Below are 27,692 nucleotides of genomic sequence, written 5' to 3'. Positions count from 1 at the left end.
TAGGGTTTCTTGTGTGAGAATGATTTTGCCAAAGTGTGTAAAGGTTACTAACATCCTAGTGTTATGTGTGTAAGGTATGTGGGCCGAACCCATACATGGGCCGCCCTTATGGTCCGATCACAAAAGAATGCGTCCCTCTCTCTAATGGGCTTGTGCGGTTGTGAGAGGGTTGTGTTGGTTGGTTCATGTTGTGCGGTTTGAGTGATATAAACACATAATGCAAAGCATTCACGTAACATGTGACACATATACACATAATAACGTAACATTCACATAAAATTCACTTTCATAAAAGTCACATATCGTTCACATACGTTACATAAATCACAAAAATAGGTTCTAGATACGAGTTGTCACACTCACCGTTTGTAATACAATATTAGCAATCATGGGCGCGGTCCGGTTATTTGGAGTAAATAGTCTACTGTTCCTCTCTTGCCATATAAAATATGGAGAAGCTGCCACCACCAACTTACCAACAATAGCTTCAGCACTCTTCGAGCTTGCATGCATCTGAGACCATGCCATAACAGACGACCAGCTTGAATCCACATTCGCCATATAAGCCAAGTCTTTAACCATGTTCCATACATGCGAAGAAAATGAACAACGGAAAAAAAGATGATCACGCGAATCTTTATCATATCTGCATAAGGGACAACACATAAGATTAAGATTGGTTTCGCTACCCGCATCCCAGATACTCATTCTATCTTGCGTTTTGAGTTTATTCTTGATCACCAACCACATGTGGAAAGAGTGTCGTGGTATACATTGACTAAACCACACAAAGTCAACCCAGTGAACCACATCGGCCCTACTTCGAATATTATCCCAAACCTCCCCGGAGCTAAACGACATTGGGGTACCATTTCTATCCTTCCAAATCAACCAATCCGAACTATCTGGAACAAGAATTGGAAGGTCTAAATCGTTCAAGACCGGGTAGAGATCGTGCCAAGCAACCGGCCATCTCCAACCGTTCTGGCCATCAACAAGACCAGAGACTGTTGTTTGCATGTTAAAACCCGCATTGTGAATACGCCTAGGAGTAATAAATTGTCGTAAAGGACTGCTCTCACACCAATTATCATTCCAAGCGTTAGCAAGCTTACCATCACGAATAGCATACCAAATGAATGGACGAACCAAAGCTCTAACCGAAAGCAGTTTTCTCCACCCCCAACTCATGTTACCATGAATAGGAATATCCCAAAAATTCTTACCTTTTATCTTATAGGAATGCATCCAATAACCCATAGAGAATCCCGGTTGAGAAGAAGACTCCAAATATGCTTTGAGAGGAGCGCTATGTTGACTTCAGTAATCCTTCTAATTCCCAAACAACCCTCATTTTTTGGCATACAAACATTCTTCCATGCAACTTTTAGTTTAGTGGCCAGCTTCGAGCTTCCACTCCGTAAGAAACTACGCATACGCTTTTCTTGTCGTTAACAATACGAGCCGGAAGCATAAACACCGAAGCCCAGTAGACATGCATAGCCGACATCACAGACTTTATCAACTGAAGTCTACCCGCAAATGATAACGACTTAGTCATCCAATTATCTATTCTTTTATCCAAGCAATCCACAAGAACTTTGCAATCTTTATACATCAATCTTGATGAGATTAATGGCACACCAAGATACCGAACTGGGAGAACTCCCTCATTAAACGACATAAGATTTTGTATTTCCTGCTTAACCGACTGCTCCACATTGCCAAAATAAGTAGTACTTTTGGTCAGATTCGGCGTTAACCCTGATACACGAGAAAACTGATTCAACACATCCCTTAATACCCGAACCGAGACCGGGTCAACATTCACAAACAGAAATAAATCATCAGCAAACGAAACATTTATAATTTTCTACTTCTTGCATTGGGCATGATACCTGAAAGCTGGGTTCAAATTGTCACACCCCGACCACGTAAAACAACAAGACGTGGCGGAAACGTCGGGGAGTGTTGTATCAGAATCATTGTTTCACAACCATGGATAAAATAATTTTGTTTTATTGAATCATTGAAATCTTTGTTCTATTACAAATCAGATTAATACAAATATTGTCTTTCAAATTTTAAAGTCGCTAAGGCACGAGTCCATCCTATGTGTAGCATATGTCAACAATCATCACAAAGCAGCACTTGAAACATGTGTAAAAATAGGTACGTCAGCATAAAAATGCCTGTGAGATACATAGGTTTTATTATAATTAGGATTCATGACTTATAAGTTTAAAGAAAAAGTGTTTAAGAAAAGTTAGTCATGATCCTTGTAAAATGCTTTTGTTTTGTAAATCATATAAAAATCGATAAGAAAACAGTTGATATAAAAGAAAGATGTATAAATAAATAATTAGGTGAAAATAAGTTTGTATATATGTATATATATATATATATATATATATATATATATTGTCGAAAAACAATATTTTGATAAAAAGGTTCATAGTATATTTGAAAATATACCTTGGATTTAAGAAAGTCGAATAAGTATAATATATTAAAATATATTTCAGTTCCAAAATAGTCAAACAGATAGTATATTAAATATACTTCAGTTGTCAAAATAATAGTTTTCAGTAGTATATCAAAAGTACACTTTGGATTTATAAATAACATATTAAACGATGTTTTGGTTTTGTAAATAACATATCAAAATATGCTTTGGATTTGATAAATAACATATTAAACAATGTTTTGGTTTTGTAAATAACATATCAAATTATGATTTGGATTTGATAAATAACATATTAAACTATGTTTTGGTTTTGTAAATAACATATCAAATGATCGACCAAGCGCGCCGGGTTCGAAAGTATAAGCGATTGTTTAGATCGCTTACCTTACGACCCTATATAAGCACAAATCTAAAAAGTGACGAGTTAAACATGTTAAAACATGTTTAACGAGGTTTGAAAACAGGTTTGGTATCAAGACAAAGGGTCTTGATACCCAAAAGTAGTTTGGTTACAAAATACGCAAGAATACGCATTTTGGCCGAAACTACGACTCGTCACTGAGCCTAGATAACATGGTAATCAGTTGGTATAGTCACTAGGGACTATAACCATCGTGATTACACTCACATTATGAAGTTCAAACGAACTTCGCATTGACCATAAACTGGTCAATGCAGAAAGTCAAACAAAGTTTGACTTTAACGCTAAAACGTAAAAGAACGAAAGAATACTTACAACGGGTCCAAGAACGGAAGCTTTGATCCGATTACTCTCAGGTATGAAGTAGATACTTCAACTTAGAGAGATGAAATCAGATTCAAAGGTGTGAGTTGCCACAAATGAATGGGGGTATTTATAGATTTCATGGAACCGTTAAGATCGTTCGTCGAATAACGTGCTTTAATCTCAACCGTACACATGTGCCCATGGTTTTCTAAAACCATGGGAGCCCCTAATATGAGTCCATGGTATTATAAAAACCATTAAACATCAGCCCATAGTTTGCAAAACCATGGGCTAAAACCATCAAAACTTCAAAATTGGACTAGGTTCATTGAATCTGGTCAGAAATTTCAAAAATGGTCCCTGCACTTGTAAAATTTGTTTTTTTTTTTTGCACTTTTAAGCCCCGTTAACCCAATTTCAAGGCTCTAAAATAAAGTTAACGTATAGGGAACTTAAAATATGCTCAAAAACATCTCGGATGTCGGTTTGTTTGGTCGTACGGTTGCGTTGTTCGGTTAATTACGACGGAAATCATAATGAACGCAAAAACGATCCAAATTACGCGACGAATGGAATTTTATCATGCGAATCACTAAAATAAAATATTTTAATGATTACATAAATTTTTGGATGTCTGGATATATTCAGGACGTAAGATATGCGCGAAAATGCAAACTTATGCACTTTTGACGCTTTTAGTCTCTATTGATCAAATAAGTTCATTTTAGCATATCGAACCCCTCAAAGCCTATTTCTAAGCTATGTAAAGGATATTTTGGTTATGTTTAACTTATGTTCATGTTCCGGAATGTTCGTTACTATACAAATCGGTATAGTTTCGCAGTTTGACGCAAATAGTCCCTACGATCGAACCAAACTTGATTTCAACACACCAAACCATCCAAATCTTATTTCTAAGTCATGTAAAGGTTATTTAAGGTATGTTAAGCCTATGTCACTGTTCCAGGGTGTTCGTTACATTAAACTGGTTATATCTACGCATCAGTGCGCGTATAACCTTCCAGAAAGCGATTTAAAGCTTGAAATCGAACAAGAATTGATATGTGCAAATGATACACATATTTATACAAATCCCAAGTATGAAATACAATATTTCATTGGTTTGGTATTTGTTTGATGGTTGAAGTGACACAGGTGTCACAGTCTCCCCTACTTTAGGAAATTTCGTCCCGAAATTTAAATTTTAGAGGAAACTTGAGAAGACAACTGTGAGGGTTTCGCTTTTCAAATGAATCCCTTGAACCCTAAGTAAAACTCTGGGCCATGTTTGGATTCTTAGCGAAATTGTCAACTATCAAAGTGAAGTCCTTGTCGTAACAAAACATGGAGTTTCGAACTACGGACAGAAGAACGTTTCTTATGAAGACTTATCATAGGAAACTTGTGTGTCAGTTCGGAGTGGGAATCAAACCAACGTGTGGAGTGATAACTGGTGCCAGCTTAGTCCGCTTAGCTCGTTTATTACACCAAGACGTATTACTAATGCGGGTTTTTCTATTTCATCGTCGCTGGCTGACCTCATTTATGATGGGCAATGGAAATGGCCGCAGGCATGGTATGACATTTATCCAGTGTTAATTGGGTTACATGTCCCACAGTTGATGATTAATGTGGAGGATCGTACAGTATGGAAAGACCTAGTGGGTAACAAGTGCCATTTACGGTCACTTGAGGTATGGAATGTTATTCGACATCATGAGACCCCGGTTTCATGGGTTAACGGGGTTTGGTTTTCTCAATGTATACCAAGACACTCATTCCACCTATGGTTGGTTATCAAGAACAAGCTAAAGACGCAGGATCGGTTGGCTGTGTGGGAGGTGGGAAGTGCGACCAATCTTAACCTTATGTGTTGCCCCTTATGCAGGTACAATCGTGATTCAAGAGACCATCTTTTCTTCCAATGTCCGTTTGCTTCGAATGTTTGGAAGGAGATCAAGCTGATGGGGTCGCTAGACAACGTGGATGATTCATGGCAATCTATCATGGAGTGGATGGCTCAAAATGCAACATCTAAAAAGACAGAACACATTGTGTGCAAGCTTTTAATCGCTGCGGCTGCGTACTTCATTTGGCAAGAGAGAAATAATTGCCTATTTTCTAATGCTAATGCAAATGTTACGTCCGTGGTTGGGAGGATTAAGCATACGGTCAGGTTACGGCTTATGGGATTTGAGTTTAGAGGGAGCTTCAAAGTTCATGAGTTGCTGGAAAAGTGGAAGATCGCAAGAAGCGAAAATGAGGATGATCCGGGTTAGAGACTAGCATGAGGATGTCATAGTTCTTGTGTGTGTAGTTTGGCCGTGCCTTTGTTTTGTTTTTGGGCTGATTATTCTTGTATGTAGTTTTTCATAACTGGGTTGTAACTTTGTTTCTTTGTGCCTAGGCTTCGGTTTGTGAAGCCTAGTTGGTGTGTCACTCTGGCATGCCCTTGTTCTGATTTGGTATTTATAAAATTCACCTGGGGTAACCCTTTACCCAAAAAAAAAAATCAGAATTGGGGAGTGTAAGATAAAAGACATTGGTCAAGGTCCAGGACTTCTAGTAACTTAAATAATGCTACATTCGTAATGTAATAAGGAACACTTATATATAGGAAGTACCAGCGGCGTATCCACCATGCCCCTTTTTACATTGTTCCCGTATTGTTATTCTTGTCACTATAGGTCTTAACACATGACAAAACTTGCTGTGGTTTCTATGCACTGAATTCCATAATTATGTATGCATCCATAATTACGTAATTCCTTGCACAGTCCGCACAATTCATTTCATAATGCGTAGGGGAAAAATCAATTGAATAAACATGAAGCGATTTGACTAGATCACCCAAGGATCTTTTTAACTCGATCAACGAACGATCTTTTTAACTAGATCAACACATGATCTTCTTAAATAGACCACTTTAAGGGATCTTTTCAATTATTTCATCACATGATATTCCTGATCAGATTTTGAAATCAATCTGTTTAACTAGACCACTCAAGGGTTCAATTATAGAATAGTACTTCATAACCCAAGGGACTTAACTACAATGCAAAAGTCCATTAAGGATTTAAGATAGTAGCTTTAGATATCCTATTATGAATCCCTCATATGAGATATGGAAGATTCTACGAGGATTTGGATGGATCACTTAAAAACATAAAACATATAAGAAAACACATAAGCACATAATCACATAATTTGTTTAATTTGATTATTAATTTGTTATCTTTGGGCACAGATATTTAAAGCACACCAGGAATCCAATCCGTGGATTTCATTTGGCACTTTAATCATTTTCAAGAATCTATCTATGGAGATAGAAAGATCTTCAATAGGAATTTGGCTTTGTTTCTTAAAAGAAACGAGCATTTAAGGTTTTTGGGGAGATCACAAGTGATCATAAAAATGACAGAACCACACGAGTAGTTTGTCTTTGTGTTGTTATCATAAGGTTGCATCAAACATTCATACAATCGCATCAGTTTTGCAAAAATAAAAATAACAAATCTTTATTTATGTAACAACCGAATTGTCTTGAAATGTCAAAAGATAACAACCAGAGGAAATAAAAAAAGAATAATTGTTCACTGCTGCATCATTGTTTGCGTTTGCCTCATTGATGTTAAACACTCGTCCACGCGCTGGAGGTATGTTAATAAGTCTTGGGCAATTGTTTCTGTAGTGAGTAAGGTCACCACAGTTATAACATGACCCCGGTGGGAACCGTGCTTGAACAGCAGTAGGGTTTGCAGCAGCTTCATTTGCATAATGGCAAACATTGATCAAATGTCCCAACCGCCCACAGTGGGTACATATTTGACATTGTTCTTGCTCCAGATGATGGCTGTTGCATTTATTGCACAAAGGTGCGGTACCAACATAGTTTTGCCTTTTGCGAGGTTGTGCTGGCTGGTTTGGTGCAACCTGATTGTTCTGGGCAGTTATGGCGCAGTTTTGAGAAGCCTTACGCTTCTTCTTCTTGGATACCTCAGCCTGTTTTTCCTTCGGTTCAGGTTGAGCAGTCTTGTCAAATGGTCTTGGGTCGCCCTTTCAAAACAGCTTACCCTTCCTGATATGGGATTCAGTTAGGGTGGCAGACAATTCAATGGCTTGTCTGACAGTAGTAGGATTGCTGCCAGTAACGATATCCTGAACTAAGTCAGGAAGACCATCAATGTATTTCTCAATTGCCTTATCCACAGGCGTAACTATTGCAGGGCATAACAAGCTCAATTCCTCATAGCGGTCAGTATAGGCTCGATGTTCACCACTGTCTTGCTTCAGGTCGTCAAATTCCCTTTCTAAAGCTCTCAATTCATGACGAGGACAAAACTCCCTCATCATAAGAGCCCTAAGCTCAGCCCCAGTCTGTGCTAATGCAACCTCAGCACCACGGTCCCTCATAATTTCGTTCCACCATGTAAGAGCCCTCTTCTGAAACACACTGGAAGCAAACTCGACTTTCCAATTTTCAGGACACTGAACATGACAAAATGTATTCTCAATGCTCTCGAACCACTGTAGGAGCCCAGTTGCTCCTTCAGAACCACTAAACTTGAGGGGGTTAGCCGAATTGAAACTTTTGAAATTGCAGGGAGCATTCTGGTTGTTGTTGGCTTGGTTCACTTGAGCAATAATATCTGGGAGTACAGCAGCCATATGTTGTGCCATAATATTTGCCATTTCGGCATTTGAGAGCGGATTTTCACGCCGAGGAGGCATTCTAAAAGAGGAAACATGAAGGAAAACGAGTGATATGATTAGATGAAAAAAATGAGATGGTGGTCATTTGTTTGTTACCACAAAGCAACAAACGACAAACGGTGATTAATCAAAGTAAATGGGTCAAAAATAATGTATCGCGAAGACATGCTCGCCTATAAGTGGACACTCACCCCACGAGTTCCCAGGTAAGAGTGACTGGTCTGATACTGCGGATTTGTACGAACACTCTAGCCTTCGACAGAAAACTCAGGGTACATGTCACACCCTGTCTTTTGCGGAAGCGTATGATGTGTGACTAGCTTGTTATCATTGCATTCGATCATAATAAACAACTACATGATTAAAATGATGTTCATCCATTTAGAAAATTTTGAATATTACAAACACTTGTTATTTAAGTTTTTAAACACAACCTTCGTCTAGGTTACATATCCACAAAAGGGGATGACATCTAAGCTTGTAGTCTACTTCTAGTTACGACACTTGCGCCCAAGATCCATCCTGTCACCTGAAATACATATAATTTTGGAAAACATCAACATAAAGTTGAGCGAGTTCATGCGTTTTGCATATCTTGTATGAAAACATTGTATGTATCTTGTATAAATAAAGTGTTCATGCATAAATCAAGTTTTCTTGTGTACACCACGTACTAATTGAATGTTTGTACAAAGACATTAAGGAATGTGAGGACATATGGAGCATTAGTGTTGGCTCCTTTAAGGCATGTGAGGACTTATGGAGCATTAGTGTTGGCTCCTTTATGACATGTGAGAACATATGGAGCATTAGTGTTGGCTCCTTTACTGTGTCGATTACCCTCGACTGTGTCGATTAACCTCGACTGTGTCGATTTCCCTCGACTGGGACTCCGAAGCACTACTAGGTACTAGTTTTGACCATGAGTGGGGTTCGGCCGTACCCGTAAGATCTAACCCTCGTCCCTAATTAAGTATTAATGGCATCTCAATATCTAGTCTACGCTCACATGATCTAGTATTTTCTAGGCATTTCTTAAAGCACATCATACTCGGTTCTCGTTCTCACCAAGTGTGCTTCTCGTATTTTTGTATTCTCAATTCATATTGCACTCGGTACTCGTTCTCACCAAGAGTGCTTGTATTTTTACCACTTGTAAAAATTGTAATATTTGTAACATGTATTTCACCCCCGAGAGTTATAAAACCAAAAACAGTTAAAGAAAAGGGGGAGCATGAACTCACAACTTTGCGTTCCTGCGTCGTAAACTTCACCGGGTTTGCTTAGCTAGCGTCGTGACCTAAACGTGTTTTATTAACGTTAGTCACTAGACTTGTGTCGCACAAGTACAAGTCACTATCTTTCGTGTACGTATTCTTGTGTTAAAAGTAAGTTATATTTTTAACTAAGTGCCTTACTTATATTATTTCCTCAAAAATAAATATAAGTATTTTGTATTTTGCACTTTGCACCCGAATTATGCATCTTGCATTTTGTAAGTGTAATTTTATGTTTATACCCCTCATGAGTATTTGGTGTATTTTTAAGTCTTAATACACTAGCACGTATAACACATACTATATACACTTAGCACAAAAGTTGGTGATCAAATAATAATATATATATTCTAAACATATATATTTAACAAGTTTCGTTTACGAAAACCCACCTCCGACACTTGGAAATTTTGTAACAAAATCATGGCGAAATTTATTTGGAAAAGCAAGTTAAAATATATTCATAACACTTGTCGTAAAAATATTTCCAAGTGTTATATTTATGGAAAATTTTCGCCAGAGTTTACTCTGTAACTGGAGGTGGCCACGCTTTCTAGCGTATCATTTTCTTTTCAAAATTTAATCAATAATTTTCCCAGTATCAATAAACAATATTTCAACATCAACTAGTCAAAAATATACATAAATCGCAAACATATGAACTTGTGGGTTATGTAAAAGTGTGTAGTAACTTTCTATTATTTTTAATAGTTCTTTCTACCTTTGTAAATGAAATCGGTTTCTTAAAAATCTTATTTTTAAAGAAAGTGGAAGTTTACAACTTCTTGGTCAAAAAGTATAAAAATAATTCTTTGTTAAAACCTTCGTTACACAAGTGTCTACACACTTGTTCGTTCACAAAACAAAAAAACACCTTCTGTTTATAAAAGATCCGGCCCTAAAACATGATTTCATCATACACTTGGCTCTTCGAAAATACCACTTGTAGATCTTTAGATCTATTAGTTTAGAACTTCATTTTACAAGAAAAATTACTTTTACACAAGTACATTTTATTATGTAGTAGTGTTCATCATCTAGCCATTTTCATACTTTAACATACACTAGTTCATGTTCTATAAACATGACCTAGCCGGGTTAGATGACGATCCGAACTACTACTAGCATCAAACAACACAAAATAATCATAACAAAACAAGTTTAACAAGTTTTACACCATTACTTTCCTTTTATCCATCAAGTTCATCATTTTACAAGACTTTTAGTTTGAGATCTTTAGTGTTCATGATTTTCGACCGACAAATCTCTTATTAACCACTCTAGACAAGATCGAGAAGGTGATTAGAAGCACTTACAACTAGCTCTAGGCTAGGGAAGAAACTAGACGAAAAACGAGTGGTTAAAAGCGTCGTAGAGAGGTCCTTGGCAATCCGCAAGCACCGGGCTTCCTCGTATGAGATCCTTCACACTTGTATGCAAGTAGAATGTCTTGATCAAAATCTAAAAGTGGGTGTGGTGTGGCTATGGCTCTCGGCCGAGACTTCAAGAGAGGAAGAGAGAGGAGTGAATTTTTGTTAAGTGATGAGAATGATTATGATTATCCCTTAAACATATTTATAACCCATTTTATCTCATTTACCCAATGGATTCTATATCCTCTAGATATTTAGCACTCAAGATTATTATATTCAAAAATTTGGTGGGTGTTCCCTCATACTAACCGAGTTCGGTTATGGGGGGGGGGTTCATGGTTGAATTCCAACTAAGTAGTTAGTGTAAGCTAGTTATGTTAATTAGGTGTTAACTAGTTACTAGCATGTAGTGTCTTGTGACGGGTGTTAGGGTATTCGGGGACCCTAACTGGCTCAGAAAAAGAAAAACAATGTTAATGACAATATCTTTATGTCCCGGGTTTAGTCCGGTTGTTCGGTTGGACACTGATCCGTTAAAGCGCTAAATTACATTTTTTTGTGTCTTTTAAGTACCTTTCTTGTACCCTTTCACTTCCCAACACCTAAGGAAATATTTTGGATGATAAGACGTAATTTCTGCGTAATATTTATGTTGTTAAAAGCTGAATTGTGTTGAATTTAATAAGATTCTGCACTTAAAGTGCGTTTCGGGTGCCTTTTAGTGCTTATTTTTGTTTCCGTAATGTATATATATTAACCCTTGTGTATACACTCTTGGGTTTTAATGTATTTTTGACGTTGGGTCTACACCTAGGCCATAATTCTAATGTCGGACTGCTTTCTGCAGTTTTGTTGACACAGTGTGTCTTACCGGTGAGTTTACTAATGTTTTTGATGCAACGCTCTCGTTTATGCATAAAGCAATATTATGTAGTATCAAACGTACATGAATTTACTTGCATGGAAATTTAGAAACTTATTTGTCTTGTAAACTAGATCATGTATGTTCATTAAAGCACAGATCACTGTTCATTTAGTGTACGGAATGTACGGAAAAGTGACGGTTGTCACAGTCTCCCCCCGTTAAAAGAATTTCGTCCCGAAATTCAAGCGATGCCATCGGTCGCAGGGGAGTTGTGAAACCAATATGGTCACTTATATTCGAAACACGTCTTCGTGTTCTCATGTCGTGTATTTTATCGTACTCAAGTAAATCATTCATGTCTTTTCTGCATCTTGTGGACTCTTGGTCCGAAACCTCAACAGGTTTCTATAGTTTGTCATTGACGTGAATCTTATTTGTGGGAACTATGACTGTTCCTTGAGTCAGACTCCTCTAAACACTAGACACATGAATGTGTCGCGATCACTACTGATCTTTTTCTGGAAGCTTCATCTTGTGATCAATGGTTCTGATCCCTACACCGGGGATTCAACCTTTTCGTTTTCCAATTCACACTACGCCTTCTCTAGGCTCGGCTCTCATTTTAGTCATACTTCTTGTCTCAAATTCTTACGATCTCTGCCGCTCATTGGCGTAATCTTTCTGTGTTCTGCGGGCTGTCTCGATATGATCGCATATCTGAACGACCTTACCTCTAGATTTTCCTGGACCATCTCGGCCAGTTGATTGTTTATTTCCGGTCTCCGTTCAACACAACGGGAATTGACTCATTATGTTCCATCTAAAGCTTCACACGAAGTGGTTTAGACGGCGGCGTGATAAATACTGTTGTAGGAAGACTCTACTAAGGGTAAGTGAGTGTTCCAACTTTTTATCAAAGTTTATCACACAAGCACACATCTTGTTCATACATTCTGCATCGTTCAACAGCCCAGTTCATATTCGAGTCCTTACGATCATCGGTGTGCTGCATTCCTTGTGATCAGTAAAGATAGTGCAGCGTTTTCTTTCAGGAGATAACGTCTAGTTTGCGGCGCGTAATTACTGTATCCATCTCAAGGTCTCTTCTCATGATCCCTTAATCAATGTGCCGCGTATGTAATGTTGTGGTCTCGTTGCATCGGCGTACAATCGAGACTTTGTCGAGAGGCGTCACATAATTGCAACTCTAGCTCCTTAGCTCTTGGTTGCAGGGTTGGCATGAATCTCGTTCTTTATCCAACATGTATCTTAAAGTTCTAACTTCGCGAATTCGAAATCCGCTTTTCGTTATCATAGCGCATACTGTTCTTTCTCTAAGAGTTACAAGGTAAATTGCAATTGTTGCTCACGACCTTCCTTGGTCGTTGGCCATATGAGAATGTAGTCAATAAGTATATGGCTTATCTAGGTATGGCTTACACGTTCGATTCATGAGGTCCATGAATATTGTCGATGCATGTGTTAAGCCTAATGGTATGACAAGGAACTCGTAATGCTCGTAGCGAGTTCTGAGTGTCGTTTTAGGGATATTTCCTTCTGGTATACACAGTTGAGGACATCCTGTCCACAAATTGGTCCTTGAGTGGCAACTAGGATCTTACGATTTTGTCTGTTTATGTTACCAGTCCTTGGCAAAGGATTCTGATTCTCAATTCTATGGAATTCACACAAAATGGAACTGCCAACTTTCTCCTCATATCCTTAACTAAGGGCGTTATGTCCTTAATTTCCTCTGTCTAGCAGCCCTTGCAGTTATGTCCGAAGCTCACGCTTTACGGACGAAGCTAGTCGGTGAGACGTCATTCGGCACTGGTGCTGCTCCTGGCACGAGGTTTATCCTAAACTTCTCTTGACGCTGCGGAGGGGCATTCCTGGCAAGTCTTTAAAAAAGCTACTGGAACTTCTTCCATCGCGGGGATGTTCTTAGGTTCTGCAGTCTACTCAGAGGCATTTCTATGCCTCTTCGACCAATGAAGGATGTCGTAGATCCGCCGCTTTATGGGGTCTAGCATCCTTGCGCCTATTGCAATAAAGTTGGGTTTCCGATCCATGCTGACTATCATATTATGACTTCACGAGTCAATGGTAACAGAAGGTTCCGGCCCTCTGAGTGCCTAATTACGATCCTTAATCGCTTCGACTGTTTAAACTATCCTTCTATATGCCCATTTCTAAAGAGTACGGGACCTCTATCTTACTTGAGACTAGGCCAAGCAGTTTCTTATGTTCTAAGCATGCAAGGTTAAAGTTGATGCCAGTATTAAAAATAGATGCATAAGGGTGGTTAATAGGGAACGTACCCGTAACCGCATCTGGATCTGGCGTGGTTCACGAGTTTCGATCGTGAAAACCCTTCTTAGCTTGTTTCTTCTTTGGGCAATCTTTCCTAAAGTGCCTTGCCTCACCACATTTGTAGCAACCGGGTATTCTCTTATTTCTTCCATCTGGGTCCTTCGCCCAACAGGCGTCCTTGTTGTGCCCTTCTTTTCCACACTTTCCACACCTAGGCTTCAGACATCGACCTTTATGGTGAAGAGTGCATTCCCCGCACCTCGGCTTAGTCCCCGAGTAAACTTTACCGCCAGCCCTATTAGTGGCTCCATCAGTGCTCCTGCCATGTGGCAAATTCACATCCTTCCTTTTGTTTGCTTTAGAGCTTCTATAGCTGACTTGGGTGCTCATCTTTAGGTTTGAGGACTTCCTCTTCTTGTTGCTTGACGACTCCACATGAGTCCCTTTCTTTTTATCCTCAGATTCCGAAAATTTTCCCGCACGTAGAGCCTCTTCAGTAAGAGTGACACTCATATCGATAGCCTCTGCGATGGTTGAGGGTTTTGAGATAGTAACCATGCCCCTGATCTGCGGTGCAAGTCCCCAAATGAATCGTTCAATCCTTTTGAATTCCGGTTTGAGTAAGTAGGGGACGACTCTAGACAAGTCGTGAAATTGCTGGACGTATTCAGGAATCTTTGGTCCGTCCATTTTCAAATTCCAGAACTCCACTTCAAGCTTCTGGATTTCAGCCCTAGAACAGTATTTCTTTTCCATCATTTCCTTAAGCTTGTCCCAGCTTAGTGCATAAGCAGCATCTACACCAAGGGTTTGAACCTGAAGGTTCCACCAGGAGAGTGCGCCATCTAGGAATAACCCTGAGATATAGGTAACACTCTGTTGGGGTGAACAGTTACTCATTCTAAGAACTGAGTCCGTCTTCTCTGCCCAACGAACAAATGCAACGGCACCTCCTGTGCCATCAAAATTCAAAGGCTTGCAGTCCAGGAACTGTTTATAGGTGCAACCAGTTGGAGGGTTATTCCCAGTAGTGCCATTGCCGTGCTTAGAGCGGAGGGCTTCATGTCGTGCAATTGCCTGTGAGATGCATTCTTGCAGCTCGGCTTCTGTTCTTGGTAGCGTACTAGTGTTTGTGTCTTGCCTGGGCGGCATTCCCTTCTGCCAAAACGGTATCAAGTAGGTTAGACAATATTCCAGGTGTCTATGAGGTACATAGCACCATAAGCCATTATGTAATCACCCAATGTCACATATATACTCAATGTATGAGTGGGGAAACAGTTACTGAGCCTTCACATAGGCTTGCCAACTTGGCTTATTGTTTGTAATAAAATGAACTTGAGGCTGCATTGCCTTGGTCATTCAAGTTTTAGTTATTTCCCGCTACATTGGTTTCCTTAGGTCTTTAGCTTTACTGGTGCATATATTTTCCCTTAGAGGGGGTTGCTCGTGTAGGGGTGATAGAGAGTGTAAAGTCGCTGAATCTTTTGAATGTTACTCATCTTCACTTGTTTAAATGTCGTTTTCTCAAACGTCTCGTACGCAGGTAGAAGTGTTAGTCACGAAGCAGGCTGAGGCAGGCTTCCTACTTTCTAACGTGCTAAAGCACTGATCTATGTGTTGTTCTACCAGATGAAGGTGAGGACACCTATAGATTGAATTTGGTGTGGTTTTCATTAGCTCGACCCGCAGAGTCCACCAGGATTTCTGTGCACTACAAGTCGTTATTACGTGGGCCCCCATAATAATAAATTGTCTTGCACAGTTACCCCAATTTTCTCTCGTCCAAGCAGATGATTGATCTAGGAGGGGACACTACTGTCCTTATACTCCTTGCCATGGAAAGGACCATTGCGGCGGTCCACGCGCTAACATTCGTTACCGTTACGCGCGTATAGGCACGCGGATTAGATGGAATAGGGATGGGCACCTTCGTGATGAATACTTCATCTTCCTTTTCTAGTCAAGTATGTCGTCAATTTTGCTTCACATAAGCCGGAGGGATCTCGTCCCGTTGATTAAGAGTTCGGTCAAGGTTGCCGCCTCTGCCTCGTCGTCACTATCGTAGTCAGGCACCTTCGCGATCGAGAGAGAAGAGCAGCCATTTCCTACGGAAGCGAGCTCAGAATCTCGTCTGGTAATCACTCCCAGCCACGAGCTTTGCAAAGGACGCGAGGTCGATAGCTTCATCGTGCGAGTCACGTATAGTAATAGGAGTTGGAGTCGAAAGTATCTTATTCACATCAATAATCATTCCGTACACTTATTCGTATGTATGTATATTAATAACACATATGCTACCTAGCATAGTCAAGCAATTTAACGTATCATATCACGTATAACTCTCGTTTTGGGGGGGGGGGTCATTTTGTCTTTGGCAAGTCTAACTTGTGTAGACTATGCCTTGGTTGGCACCTTATTCTATGGGTATTCCTCACTAATGTCCGTGCCTTGTCTTTTCTTTGAAAAGTGTCTGACTCGTGGATCTTGGCGCTTTCGTGAATGCAATGAAAACCTTTTTGAAAAAAAATGTTTTTGCGAGAGAACTTTAGTGATTGTAGTCTGGACTCGAGAAAGAATCCTAGTTCACTACAATCGAAGCTCTGATACCAAACTGTCACACCCTGTCTTTTGCGGAAGCGTATGATGTGTGACTAGCTTGTTATCATTGCATTCGATCATAATAAACAACTACATGATTAAAATGATGTTCATCCATTTAGAAAATTTTGAATATTACCAACACTTGTTATTTAAGTTTTTAAACATAACCTTCGTCTAGGTTACAATTCCACAAAAGTGGATGACATCTAAGCTTGTAGTCTACTTCTAGTTACGACACTTGTGCCCAAGATCCATCCTGTCACCTGAAATACATGTAATTTTGGAAAACATCAACATAAAGTTGAGCGAGTTCATGCGTTTTGCATATCTTGTATGAAAACATTGTATGTATCTTGTATAAATAAAGTGTTTATGCATAAATCAAGGTTTCTTGTGTACACCACGTACTAATTGAATGTTTGTACAAAGACATTAAGGCATGTGAGGACACATGGAGCATTAGTGTTGGCTCCTTTAAGGCATGTGAGGACTTATGGAGCATTAGTGTTGGCTCCTTTATGACATGTGAGAACATATGGAGCATTAGTGTTGGCTCCTTTACTGTGTCAATTACCCTTGACTGTGTGGATTAACCTCGACTGTGTCGATTTCCCTCGACTGGGACTCCGAAGCACTACTAGGTACTAGTTTTGACCATGAGTGGGGTTCGGCCGTACCCGTTAGATCTAACCCTCGCCCCTAATTAAGTATTAATGGCATCTCAATATCTAGTCTACGCTCACATGATCTAGTATTTTCTAGGCATTTCTTAAAGCACATCATACTCGGTTATTGTTCTCACCGAGTGTGCTTCTCGTATTTTTGTATTCTCAATTCATATTGCACTCGGTACTCGTTCTCACCAAGAGTGCTTCTTGTATTTTTACCACTTGTAAAAATTGTAATATTTGTAACATGTATTTCACCCCCGAGAGTTATAAAACCAAAAACAGTTAAAGAAAAGGGGGAGCATGAACTCACAACTTTGCGTTCCTGCGTCGTAAACTTCACCGGGTTTGCTTAGCTAGCGTCGTGACCTAAACGTGTTTTATTAACGTTAGTCACTAGACTTGTGTCACACAAGTACAAGTCACTATCTTTCGTGTACGTATTCTTGTGTTAAAAGTAAGTTATATTTTTAACTAAGTGCCTTGCTTATATTATTTCCTCAAAAATAAATATAAGTATTTTGTATTTTGCACTTTGCACCCGAATTATGAATCTTGCATTTTGTAAGTGTATTTTTATGTTTATACCCCTCATGAGTATTTGGTGTATTTTTAAGTCTTAATACACTAGCACGTATAAAACATACTATATACACTTAGCACAAAAGTTGGTGATCAAATAATAATATATATATATTCTAAACAAATATATTTAACAAGTTTCGTTTACGAAAACCCACCTCCGACACTTGGAAATTTAGTAACAAAATCATGGCGAAATTTATTTGGAAAAGCAAGTTAAATATGTTCATAACACTTATCGTAAAAATATTTCCAAGTGTTATATTTCTGGAAAATTTTCGCCAGAGTTTCCTCTGTAACTGGAGGTGGCCACGCTTTCTAGCGTATCATTTTCTTTTCAAAATTTATGTGACACCCCGTTGAAACACGCTAGCTTGACAGTGGCTGCCTTAACTTTCGGGACGAAAGTTCTTAAAACTTGGGGATAATGTGACACTCTAGGTTTTTCCGAACGAACATCTTGTAATATCTTTGTGTGTATATATGTTATTAAATGGAAACGTGACTTTTTGCATGATATGTGTTGTATGTATGTATTATATATATATATATATATTTATGAGTTATGCTAGTGACTCGAGACCATGACTCGCAACCACTCGGTTTCCAGTGGGCCACTCGGTCTCGAGTGGGCCGTAACCGGTTTGGGCCGAAACCCCCTAAGCCTACTTTGAAACCTTGTATAAAATCCCCAAACTTTCCCCACTCCTTCATTTGTTACACAAACACAAACACTCCTTTCTCTCTCACTAGAAAACCCTCAACAACACCATTTTCCCTCTCTAAATTCTCGGTTCAAGCTTGGAGTCTAACCGGCATCAACAAAAAAATCTCGGTCAAGCTCATCACCATTCGGACACTTTACCTTCTCGATTTCTTCCTTGTTTCGGTGCCTTCTTCATAACCGGTTAGTGTTCTATTTTGTGTATAGAATTTATGTGTGTTGAATGAACTAGAAAGTGCTTGGTTAGAAGTGTTATGCATGATTTTTAGGATGATTTGTGAAGTTTGACAATATGTGTAAACCCTTATGTATGAATGCTTGATAACATGTTTAAAAAATGACTAACAAATGGTAGTTTAAGAGTATTCATGACCAACCAAACTATGCTTCATTGTTTCTTGCAAAATGATGTTGTTAAACATAAGATTTCGGTTCAAAAATGTATGGTTATGTTTGATATGAAAACCCTAAAAATGATGAACTTGTGATGAACTTGTTGAATATGACTTGAAGATTTAAAAAGGGCAATGTTTGATCCATTTTTTTTACTAATGGTCAGATTAGGAAAACTTGTTTGTTAAACCTCATTGGTTGTTTCCTGATTTGGGCCTGATGCCTTGTACCATTAGTCTGACTAAGTCTGAATCAACACGTGAACAAGAAAAGGACAGCATTGCGACTCGAGATCACACGGTTGCGACTCGCAACCACGGCGTGACAACTCGAGACCGCAACGGATGCGACTCGCAACCACAGCGTGACAACTCGAGACCACTACGGTTGCGACTCGAAACTAGCCAGCACAAGCCGAAACCTCCTGGTTGCGACTCGAGACCACCTTGTTGCGACTGGGCTGTCCACTTTGGTTATTGGGCCATAATGTGTTTAATATGGGCTACCTGTTGACTGGACTATGTGTTGCTGTTTGATTTTTTGTAAATGTTAGGGCCGGCCCAATAACCCACTGTCTAATTTTATGCATGCTACGTGTTAGTTATGTGTAGAATATACGTGATTGCTCGTACACCAAACCTGACCTATACTGGTAACCATGTTAGGACGTGGTGACCAACGTGTTTGACAAAGTAACCTAATCTGCCGAGCAACCCAAGGTGAGTTCACACACTAAAAGCATGCGTCCCGCGGAGGGACACGAACAAACTACCAACTTTGGGAAAAACACTTTTGAACCATTACTTCCGGGGGAAATCAGAATGGGTAACTACTATCTCCGGGGGAGATATGTTTGGATATTATTTATGAATCACAACTAGCCATGCTAAACGAAACTCTATCACTTTAAGTCCCTGCTTACAGTACCGATTAATCGCCAGGGGCGAACGGGTTATTAGTTGATAGCGCTATTAGGTTTGACAACCTCACACCGTGACCGGGGGAGATCCGGCGTGAACTAGTAGACCTTGCAACATGGTCAATGATGATAGACATTGACTCGAGGCACAACAACTTTCCGTCAACAGTTTCGGTATCTACAGTTTAGTGAGCTTGCAGATGGGGTAGCTCCCCACAACGTGATTATAAATGCTTTATCTAAACAACTTAAGTTTTTGGTAAACTAAAAACTGGACAACTAGTGAACTCACTCAGCATTATTGTTGACCCCCTTACTGCATGCTTTGCAGGTAACCAGTGACTGAGGAGCTGCTGCTTGGGGATGTGTAGTGTTCGTCAAAACCCGTGTGTTGGGTTTAATTATCTTGAACTAAGAACTATCTTTAAAACTACTTTGGTTTATGCTTCCGCTGTTTTGTTAAACTAATTATCGAACTTAAACTATGATGTTGCTAACTACTTTGGATAGTAAATATTTCTACTATTAATCAATGCTCAGTATTATTGGTGGCTGGATCCTGGTCGGTCACGCCTCCAAGCGGTGGTGTTCCGCATGTGGTTTTTGGGGGTGTGACAGATTGGTATCAGAGCCATTGGTTATAGTGAACTTGGTTTTTAAAAAAAAAGGGGAAAATCTTTTTGGGAAAAACCAGACTATAACCTGTGACTCGCGACGCACTACACTCCAAGTGCAAGGCTCAACACATTAGACCTCATAGCTCGGACTAGTGTTTACTTGTTTGCTTACCTTATGTTTCCTGTTTTGCTATACATACTAGTGTGCCTAATTAGATAGATACACCTCTCTCTTCTATCTCATTCTCGCTACATTACGACATCACACTCATACTATGTTTTCTAATTATGAAGACAATGAGTGGACGTGGAAGAGGAAACATCAACATGACTCAGGCTCAATTCACTAACCTGCTTAACACGGTGGCTGCAGCTTTCGCAGCTCACCCTGGAGGTCAGCATGCACCTGCGCAACCACCCGTGTGTACTTTCAAAACTTTCATGGATTGCAAGCCTCTCCCTTTCAATGGCACTGAGGGTGCCATAGGTCTTCTGCACTGGATTGAGAAAGTTGAAGCTGTCTTTGCTGTCTGTGAGTGTCCCCCTGCGAATTGGGTGAAGTTTGCTACTGCTACACTTGAAGGAAACGCGCTTTCCTGGTGGAAGGCGCAAATTTAGATGTTTGGATTGGAAACTGCTAATGCTACTGCGTGGGAGGATTTCAAGGACATGATTAAGGAGGAGTACTGTCACCGGGATGACATCCACAAACTCGAGAACGAGTACTATGCGATTAAGATGGTTGGGTCAGAAATTGAAACCTACACCAAGCTGTCCAATGACTATGCTGCCCTTTGCCCAAACATGTCTCGACCTATGTATCGAAGAATCGAACTGTACGTCAAGGGTTTGGCCCCAGAAATTCGAAGCCATGTAACTTCAGCCAACCTCACTACCATTCAGCCGATCGTTCGACTTGCTCACAAACTCACTGATCAGGCCGTAGAAGAGGGCAGGTTGCCCAAGAGGATCAGTGCTACTGTCGGAACTTCTAGTGACAACAAGCGTAAGTGGGAAGGAAATCAAAGCAAGGATGCTAACCCCACTCAGGCCCCAGCACAGCAAAGGAAAACTGAAAACAACAAGGGCACTCAACAACAGGGTAGCTATCGCGGTAACCACCCCAAGTGCAACAAGTGCAATCGACATCACAGTGGGCCTTGTGGAAAAAGTCAGTGTCAGCGATGTAACAAGATGGGGCATGAGGCCAAAGACTGTAGGAGTCCACGTCCTGTGGGGCAGAACCAGCAGCAACAACATCACGGGAACGCCAAGGGTTGTTTCCAGTGTGGAGCTGAGGGGCACTTTAAGAAGAATTGCCCTGAACTGAACCAGAACCGCAACAACAATCAGGGAGTTGGAAACAACGATCAGAACAGCACTGCTGGGAATGGTGCAAGGGGAAGGGCTTTTGTGATTGGAGCAGGAGAAGCAAGAAATGACCCCAATGTCGTGGCGGGTAAGTTCCTACTCGATGATCGTTATGTTTCTGTATTATTTGATTCTGGAGCCGATGCTAGTTATGTGTCCCTACGTATTAGTAAGAAGCTTAAGCGTCCGCTTTCGTTACTAAGTTCACATCATATCGTCGATTAGCTAATGGTAGAAACATCGAGGCCTCACATGTTGTCAAAGGCTGCAAACTAGAATTGTCTGGTCAGACATTTAGTATCGATCTTTTCCCTGTTACTCTTGGAAGCTTCGACGTCGTCATTGGTATGGATTGATTATCCAAGCATCGCGCTGAGATCCTCTGTCAAGAGAAAGCAGTTCGTATTCCCCGCCGTTCTGGCAAACCCCTTATTGTACAAGGTGGCAAAGGCGGAGAAATCTCAGGCGTTATCTCATTCTTGAAGGCCCAGAAGTGTTTACGAAAAGGGCACACCGCTATCTTAGCACTTGTCACCAACACGCAGGAAAAGGAAAAGAGGATTGAAGATTTTCCAGTGGTGCGTGACTACCCCGAGGTATTTCCTAAAGAACTACCTGGACTTCCTCCCCACCGTCAGGTCGAATTCCAAATCGAGCTAGCTCCCGGAGCAGCGCCTATAGCTCGTGCGCCTTATCGACTAGCCCCCGCAGAATTGAAGGAACTCTCTACACAACTTCAGGAACTATTGGATAAAGGGTTTATCCGCCCTAGTTCATCACCCTGGGGAGCACCGGTACTCTTTGTTAAGAAGAAGGATGGCACGTTCCGAATGTGCATCGACTACCGTGAACTGAACAAGGTTACCATCAAGAATCGTTACCCTCTCCCGCGAATCGACAACCTATTCGATCAGTTGCAAGGATCGAGCTACTACTCTAAGATTGACCTGCGATCAGGCTATCATCAGCTAAGGGTCCGTAATGAAGACATCTCCAAAACTGCCTTCAGAACTCATTATGGTCATTATGAATTCCTTGTCATGCCCTTTGGAATGACCAACGCGCACGCGGTATTCATGGATCTCATGAACCGAGTGTGCAAACCTTACCTCGACAAATTTGTGATCGTGTTTATAGATGACATCCTGATCTACTCGAAAAGTCAAGAAGAGCATGAACAGCACCTACGCCTTATCCTCGAACTCCTTCGCAAAGAGCAACTGTATGCCAAGTTCTCGAAATGCGACTTCTGGCTTCGAGAAGTCCATTTCCTTGGGCACGTGGTTAACAAGGATGGAATTCACGTCGACCCAGCTAAGATCGACTCTATAAAGAATTGGCCTACCCCTAAGACTCCGACCGAAGTCCGCCAATTCTTGGGACTAGCAGGGTACTATCGAAGATTTATCATGGGATTCTCAAAGATTGCTCAGCCTCTCACGGCTCTTACTCAGAAGGGTATGGTTTATAAATGGGGTGAAGCTCAGGAAACCGCATTTCAGAAACTAAAGGATAATCTCTGTAGTGCTCCTATTCTCTCGTTGCCTGAAGGCACTGACGACTTTGTGGTTTACTGCGATGCATCCATCCATGGGCTCGGTTGCGTGTTAATGCAACGCGACAAAGTTATTGCTTACGCCTCTCAACAACTTAAGACGCACGAAAGGAACTACACTACGCACGACTTGGAACTAGGAGCAGTGATCTTTGCGCTTAAGATATGGAGACATTACCTGTACGGTACCAAGTGCACCATTTACACCGATCACAGGAGTCTCGAGCATATTTTCAAGCAAAAGGAATTAAACATGCGACAACGTCGGTGGGTCGAACTCCTGAATGATTATGAATGCGCCATCAAGTACCATCCGGGCAAGGCCAATGTCGTGGCAGACGCCCTCAGCCGAAAAGACACTACGCCCAAGCGCGTGCGAGCGCTACAACTTACCATCCAATCTAACCTCCCCACCCAGATTCGAAACGCTCAGACTGAAGCTCTAAAACCGGAAAACATCAGGGCTGAGTCCCTGCGAGGATCGAGACAACGACTAGAGCAAAAAGAAGACGGCGCTTACTATGTGGCAGGGCGCATTTGGGTCCCACTTTACGGAGATCTACGAGAGCTCGTGATGGACGAAGCCCATAAGTCCCGTTATTCAGTGCATCCTGGTTCAGATAAGATGTACCACGACTTGAGGACCACTTACTGGTGGCCTGGCATGAAAGCCCACATAGTAGCATACGTTAGCAAATGTTTGACCTGCGCAAGAGTCAAGACTGAGTATCAAAAACCAGCAGGACTACTCCAGCAGCCCGAAATCCCGAAGTGGAAATGGGAACAAATTTCCATGGATTTTGTTACGGGGCTACCTAGATCCCAACGCGGGAATGACACTATTTGGGTGATAGTAGATCGATTGACTAAGTCTGCACACTTTCTGGCCATTAAGAAAACGGACAAGTTTTCTACCTTGGCAGAAATCTATTTAAAGGAAGTAGTCTCGAGACACGGGGTGCCAACTTCCATTATTTCCGACCGAGACGCTCGTTTTACTTCCGAGTTGTGGCAAGCTATGCACAAATCCTTTGGCTCACGCTTGGACATGAGCACTGCTTATCACCCACAAACGGATGGGCAGTCTGAACGCACCATCCAAACCCTGGAAGACATGCTTAGGGCATGTGTGATCGATTTTGGCAAGAACTGGGAGAAGCATCTACCGCTGGTGGAATTCTCCTACAATAACAGCTACCACACTAGCATTCAGGCGGCACCTTTTGAGGCATTGTACGGTCGTAAATGCCGATCACCTCTTTGCTGGGCGGAAATAGGTGACAGCCAGGTCACAGGCCCAGAACTAGTGGTAGATACGATGGAAAAGATTGCCCAGATCAGGCAACGCATGGCGGCAGCTCGTGACCGTCAGAAAAGCTACGCTGATAAGCGTAGGAAACCGCTAGAATTCCAGGTCGGGGACCGGGTTCTACTTAAAGTCTCACCCTGGAAGGGTGTGGTTCGTTTCGGTAAACGGGGCAAGCTGAACCCGCGATATGTTGGACCATTCGAAATTACCGAGAAAATCGGTAAGGTTGCTTATAGATTGAACCTGCCTGCAGAGCTGAGTGCAGTGCACAATGTTTTTCACGTGTCTAATCTGAAGAAGTGTCTGTCAGATGAAACACTCATAATTCCCTTCAAGGAACTCACTATTGATGAACAGCTACACTTTACTGAGGAACCGATTGAGATCCCGGATCGAGAGATCAAAACCCTCAAACGTAGCCAAATACCTCTCGTACGAGTTCGTTGGAGCTCACGGCGTGGCCCAGAGTTTACCTGGGAGCGGGAAGACCAGATGAAGTGCAAGTATCCCCAGTTGTTCCCAAACGAAACCCCCAGCACTGAAGCTACAACCGAATTTCGGGACGAAATTCCAAACTAACGGGGGGATGATGTGACACCCCGTTGAAACACGCTAGCTTGACAGTGGCTGCCTTAACTTTCGGGACGAAAGTTCTTAAAACTTGGGGATAATGTGACACTCTAGGTTTTTCCGAACGAACATCTTGTAATATCTTTGTGTGTATATATGTTATTAAATGGAAACGTGACTTTTTGCATGATATGTGTTGTATGTATGTATTATATATATATATATATATTTATGAGTTATGCTAGTGACTCGAGACCATGACTCGCAACCACTCGGTTTCCAGTGGGCCACTCGGTCTCGAGTGGGCCGTAACCGGTTTGGGCCGAAACCCCCTAAGCCTACTTTGAAACCTTGTATAAAATCCCCAAACTTTCCCCACTCCTTCATTTGTTACACAAACACAAACACTCCTTTCTCTCTCACTAGAAAACCCTCAACAACACCATTTTCCCTCTCTAAATTCTCGGTTCAAGCTTGGAGTCTAACCGGCATCAACAAAAAAATCTCGGTCAAGCTCATCACCATTCGGACACTTTACCTTCTCGATTTCTTCCTTGTTTCGGTGCCTTCTTCATAACCGGTTAGTGTTCTATTTTGTGTATAGAATTTATGTGTGTTGAATGAACTAGAAAGTGCTTGGTTAGAAGTGTTATGCATGATTTTTAGGATGATTTGTGAAGTTTGACAATATGTGTAAACCCTTATGTATGAATGCTTGATAACATGTTTAAAAAATGACTAACAAATGGTAGTTTAAGAGTATTCATGACCAACCAAACTATGCTTCATTGTTTCTTGCAAAATGATGTTGTTAAACATAAGATTTCGGTTCAAAAATGTATGGTTATGTTTGATATGAAAACCCTAAAAATGATGAACTTGTGATGAACTTGTTGAATATGACTTGAAGATTTAAAAAGGGCAATGTTTGATCCATTTTTTTTACTAATGGTCAGATTAGGAAAACTTGTTTGTTAAACCTCATTGGTTGTTTCCTGATTTGGGCCTGATGCCTTGTACCATTAGTCTGACTAAGTCTGAATCAACACGTGAACAAGAAAAGGACAGCATTGCGACTCGAGATCACACGGTTGCGACTCGCAACCACGGCGTGACAACTCGAGACCGCAACGGATGCGACTCGCAACCACAGCGTGACAACTCGAGACCACTACGGTTGCGACTCGAAACTAGCCAGCACAAGCCGAAACCTCCTGGTTGCGACTCGAGACCACCTTGTTGCGACTGGGCTGTCCACTTTGGTTATTGGGCCATAATGTGTTTAATATGGGCTACCTGTTGACTGGACTATGTGTTGCTGTTTGATTTTTTGTAAATGTTAGGGCCGGCCCAATAACCCACTGTCTAATTTTATGCATGCTACGTGTTAGTTATGTGTAGATTATACGTGATTGCTCGTACACCAAACCTGACCTATACTGGTAACCATGTTAGGACGTGGTGACCAACGTGTTTGACAAAGTAACCTAATCTGCCGAGCAACCCAAGGTGAGTTCACACACTAAAAGCATGCGTCCCGCGGAGGGACACGAACAAACTACCAACTTTGGGAAAAACACTTTTGAACCATTACTTCCGGGGGAAATCAGAATGGGTAACTACTATCTCCGGGGGAGATACGTTTGGATATTATTTATGAATCACAACTAGCCATGCTAAACGAAACTCTATCACTTTAAGTCCCTGCTTACAGTACCGATTAATCGCCGGGGGCGAACGGGTTATTAGTTGATAGCGCTATTAGGTTTGACAACCTCACACCGTGACCGGGGGGAGATCGGGCGTGAACTAGTAGACCTTGCAACATGGTCAATGACGATAGACATTGACTCGGGGCACAACAACTTTCCGTCAACAGTTTCGGTATCTACAGTTTAGTGAGCTTACAGATGGGGTAGCTCCCCACAACGTGATTATAAATGCTTTATCTAAACAACTTAAGTTTTTGGTAAACTAAAAACTGGACAACTAGTGAACTCACTCAGCATTATTGTTGACCCCCTTACTGCATGCTTTGCAGGTAACCAGTGACTGAGGAGCTGCTGCTTGGGGATGTGTAGTGTTCGTCAAAACCCGTGTGTTGGGTTTAATTATCTTGAACTAAGAACTATCTTTAAAACTACTTTGGTTTATGCTTCCGCTGTTTTGTTAAACTAATTATCGAACTTAAACTATGATGTTGCTAACTACTTTGGATAGTAAATATTTCTACTATTAATCAATGCTCAGTATTATTGGTGGCTGGATCCTGTTCGGTCACGCCTCCAAGCGGTGGTGTTCCGCATGTGGTTTTTGGGGGTGTGACAATTTAATCAATAATTTTCTCAGTATCAATAAACAATATTTCAACATCAACTAGTCAAAAATATACATAAATCGCAAACATATGAACTTGTGGGTTATGTAAAAGTGTGTAGTAACTTTCCATTATTTTTAATAGTTCTTTCTACCTTTGTAAATAAAATCGGTTTCTTAAAAATCTTATTTTTAAAGAAATTGGAAGTTTACAACTTCTTGGTCAAAATGTATAAAAATAATTCTTTGTTAAAACCTTCGTTACACAAGTGTCTACACACTTGTTCGTTCACAAAAAAAACACCTTCTGTTTATAAAAGATCCGGCCC

General features: G+C 40.9%; 2 protein-coding genes across 2 annotated transcripts; one reads left to right on the top strand and one right to left on the bottom strand.

The window, feature by feature from the left end:
- Nucleotides 1-339: 339 nt before the first annotated feature.
- On the bottom strand, nucleotides 340-1,260 carry LOC110919414. The gene has a single exon (XM_022163685.1). It carries the CDS (start codon nucleotides 1,258-1,260, stop codon nucleotides 340-342), a length of 921 nt encoding a protein of 306 aa, XP_022019377.1.
- A 3,495-nt stretch (nucleotides 1,261-4,755) lies between these two features.
- Nucleotides 4,756-5,473, top strand: LOC110919416. Its single transcript, XM_022163686.1, has 3 exons — nucleotides 4,756-4,770; nucleotides 4,814-4,983; nucleotides 5,083-5,473. The coding sequence occupies exons 1-3, from the start codon at nucleotides 4,756-4,758 to the stop codon at nucleotides 5,471-5,473; spliced, it is 576 nt and encodes a 191-aa protein (XP_022019378.1).
- Nucleotides 5,474-27,692: the final 22,219 nt, after the last annotated feature.

The sequence above is a fragment of the Helianthus annuus genome, chromosome 16, assembly GCF_002127325.2.
Source record: "Helianthus annuus cultivar XRQ/B chromosome 16, HanXRQr2.0-SUNRISE, whole genome shotgun sequence".
NCBI lineage: Eukaryota > Viridiplantae > Streptophyta > Magnoliopsida > Asterales > Asteraceae > Helianthus > Helianthus annuus.
Note: the sequence above shows the minus strand (reverse complement) of the source record. Positions and strands in the feature narration are given on the sequence as shown.

Bases quoted from the DNA above. Each gene is read 5' to 3' on its own strand.
- LOC110919414 (XM_022163685.1), bottom strand. From the start codon at position 1,260: ATGGGTTATTGGATGCATTCCTATAAGATAAAAGGTAAGAATTTTTGG.
- LOC110919416 (XM_022163686.1), top strand. The intron at 4,984-5,082 runs GTTGGTTATCAA...CCCCTTATGCAG, and splicing joins AGACACTCATTCCACCTATG to GTACAATCGTGATTCAAGAG.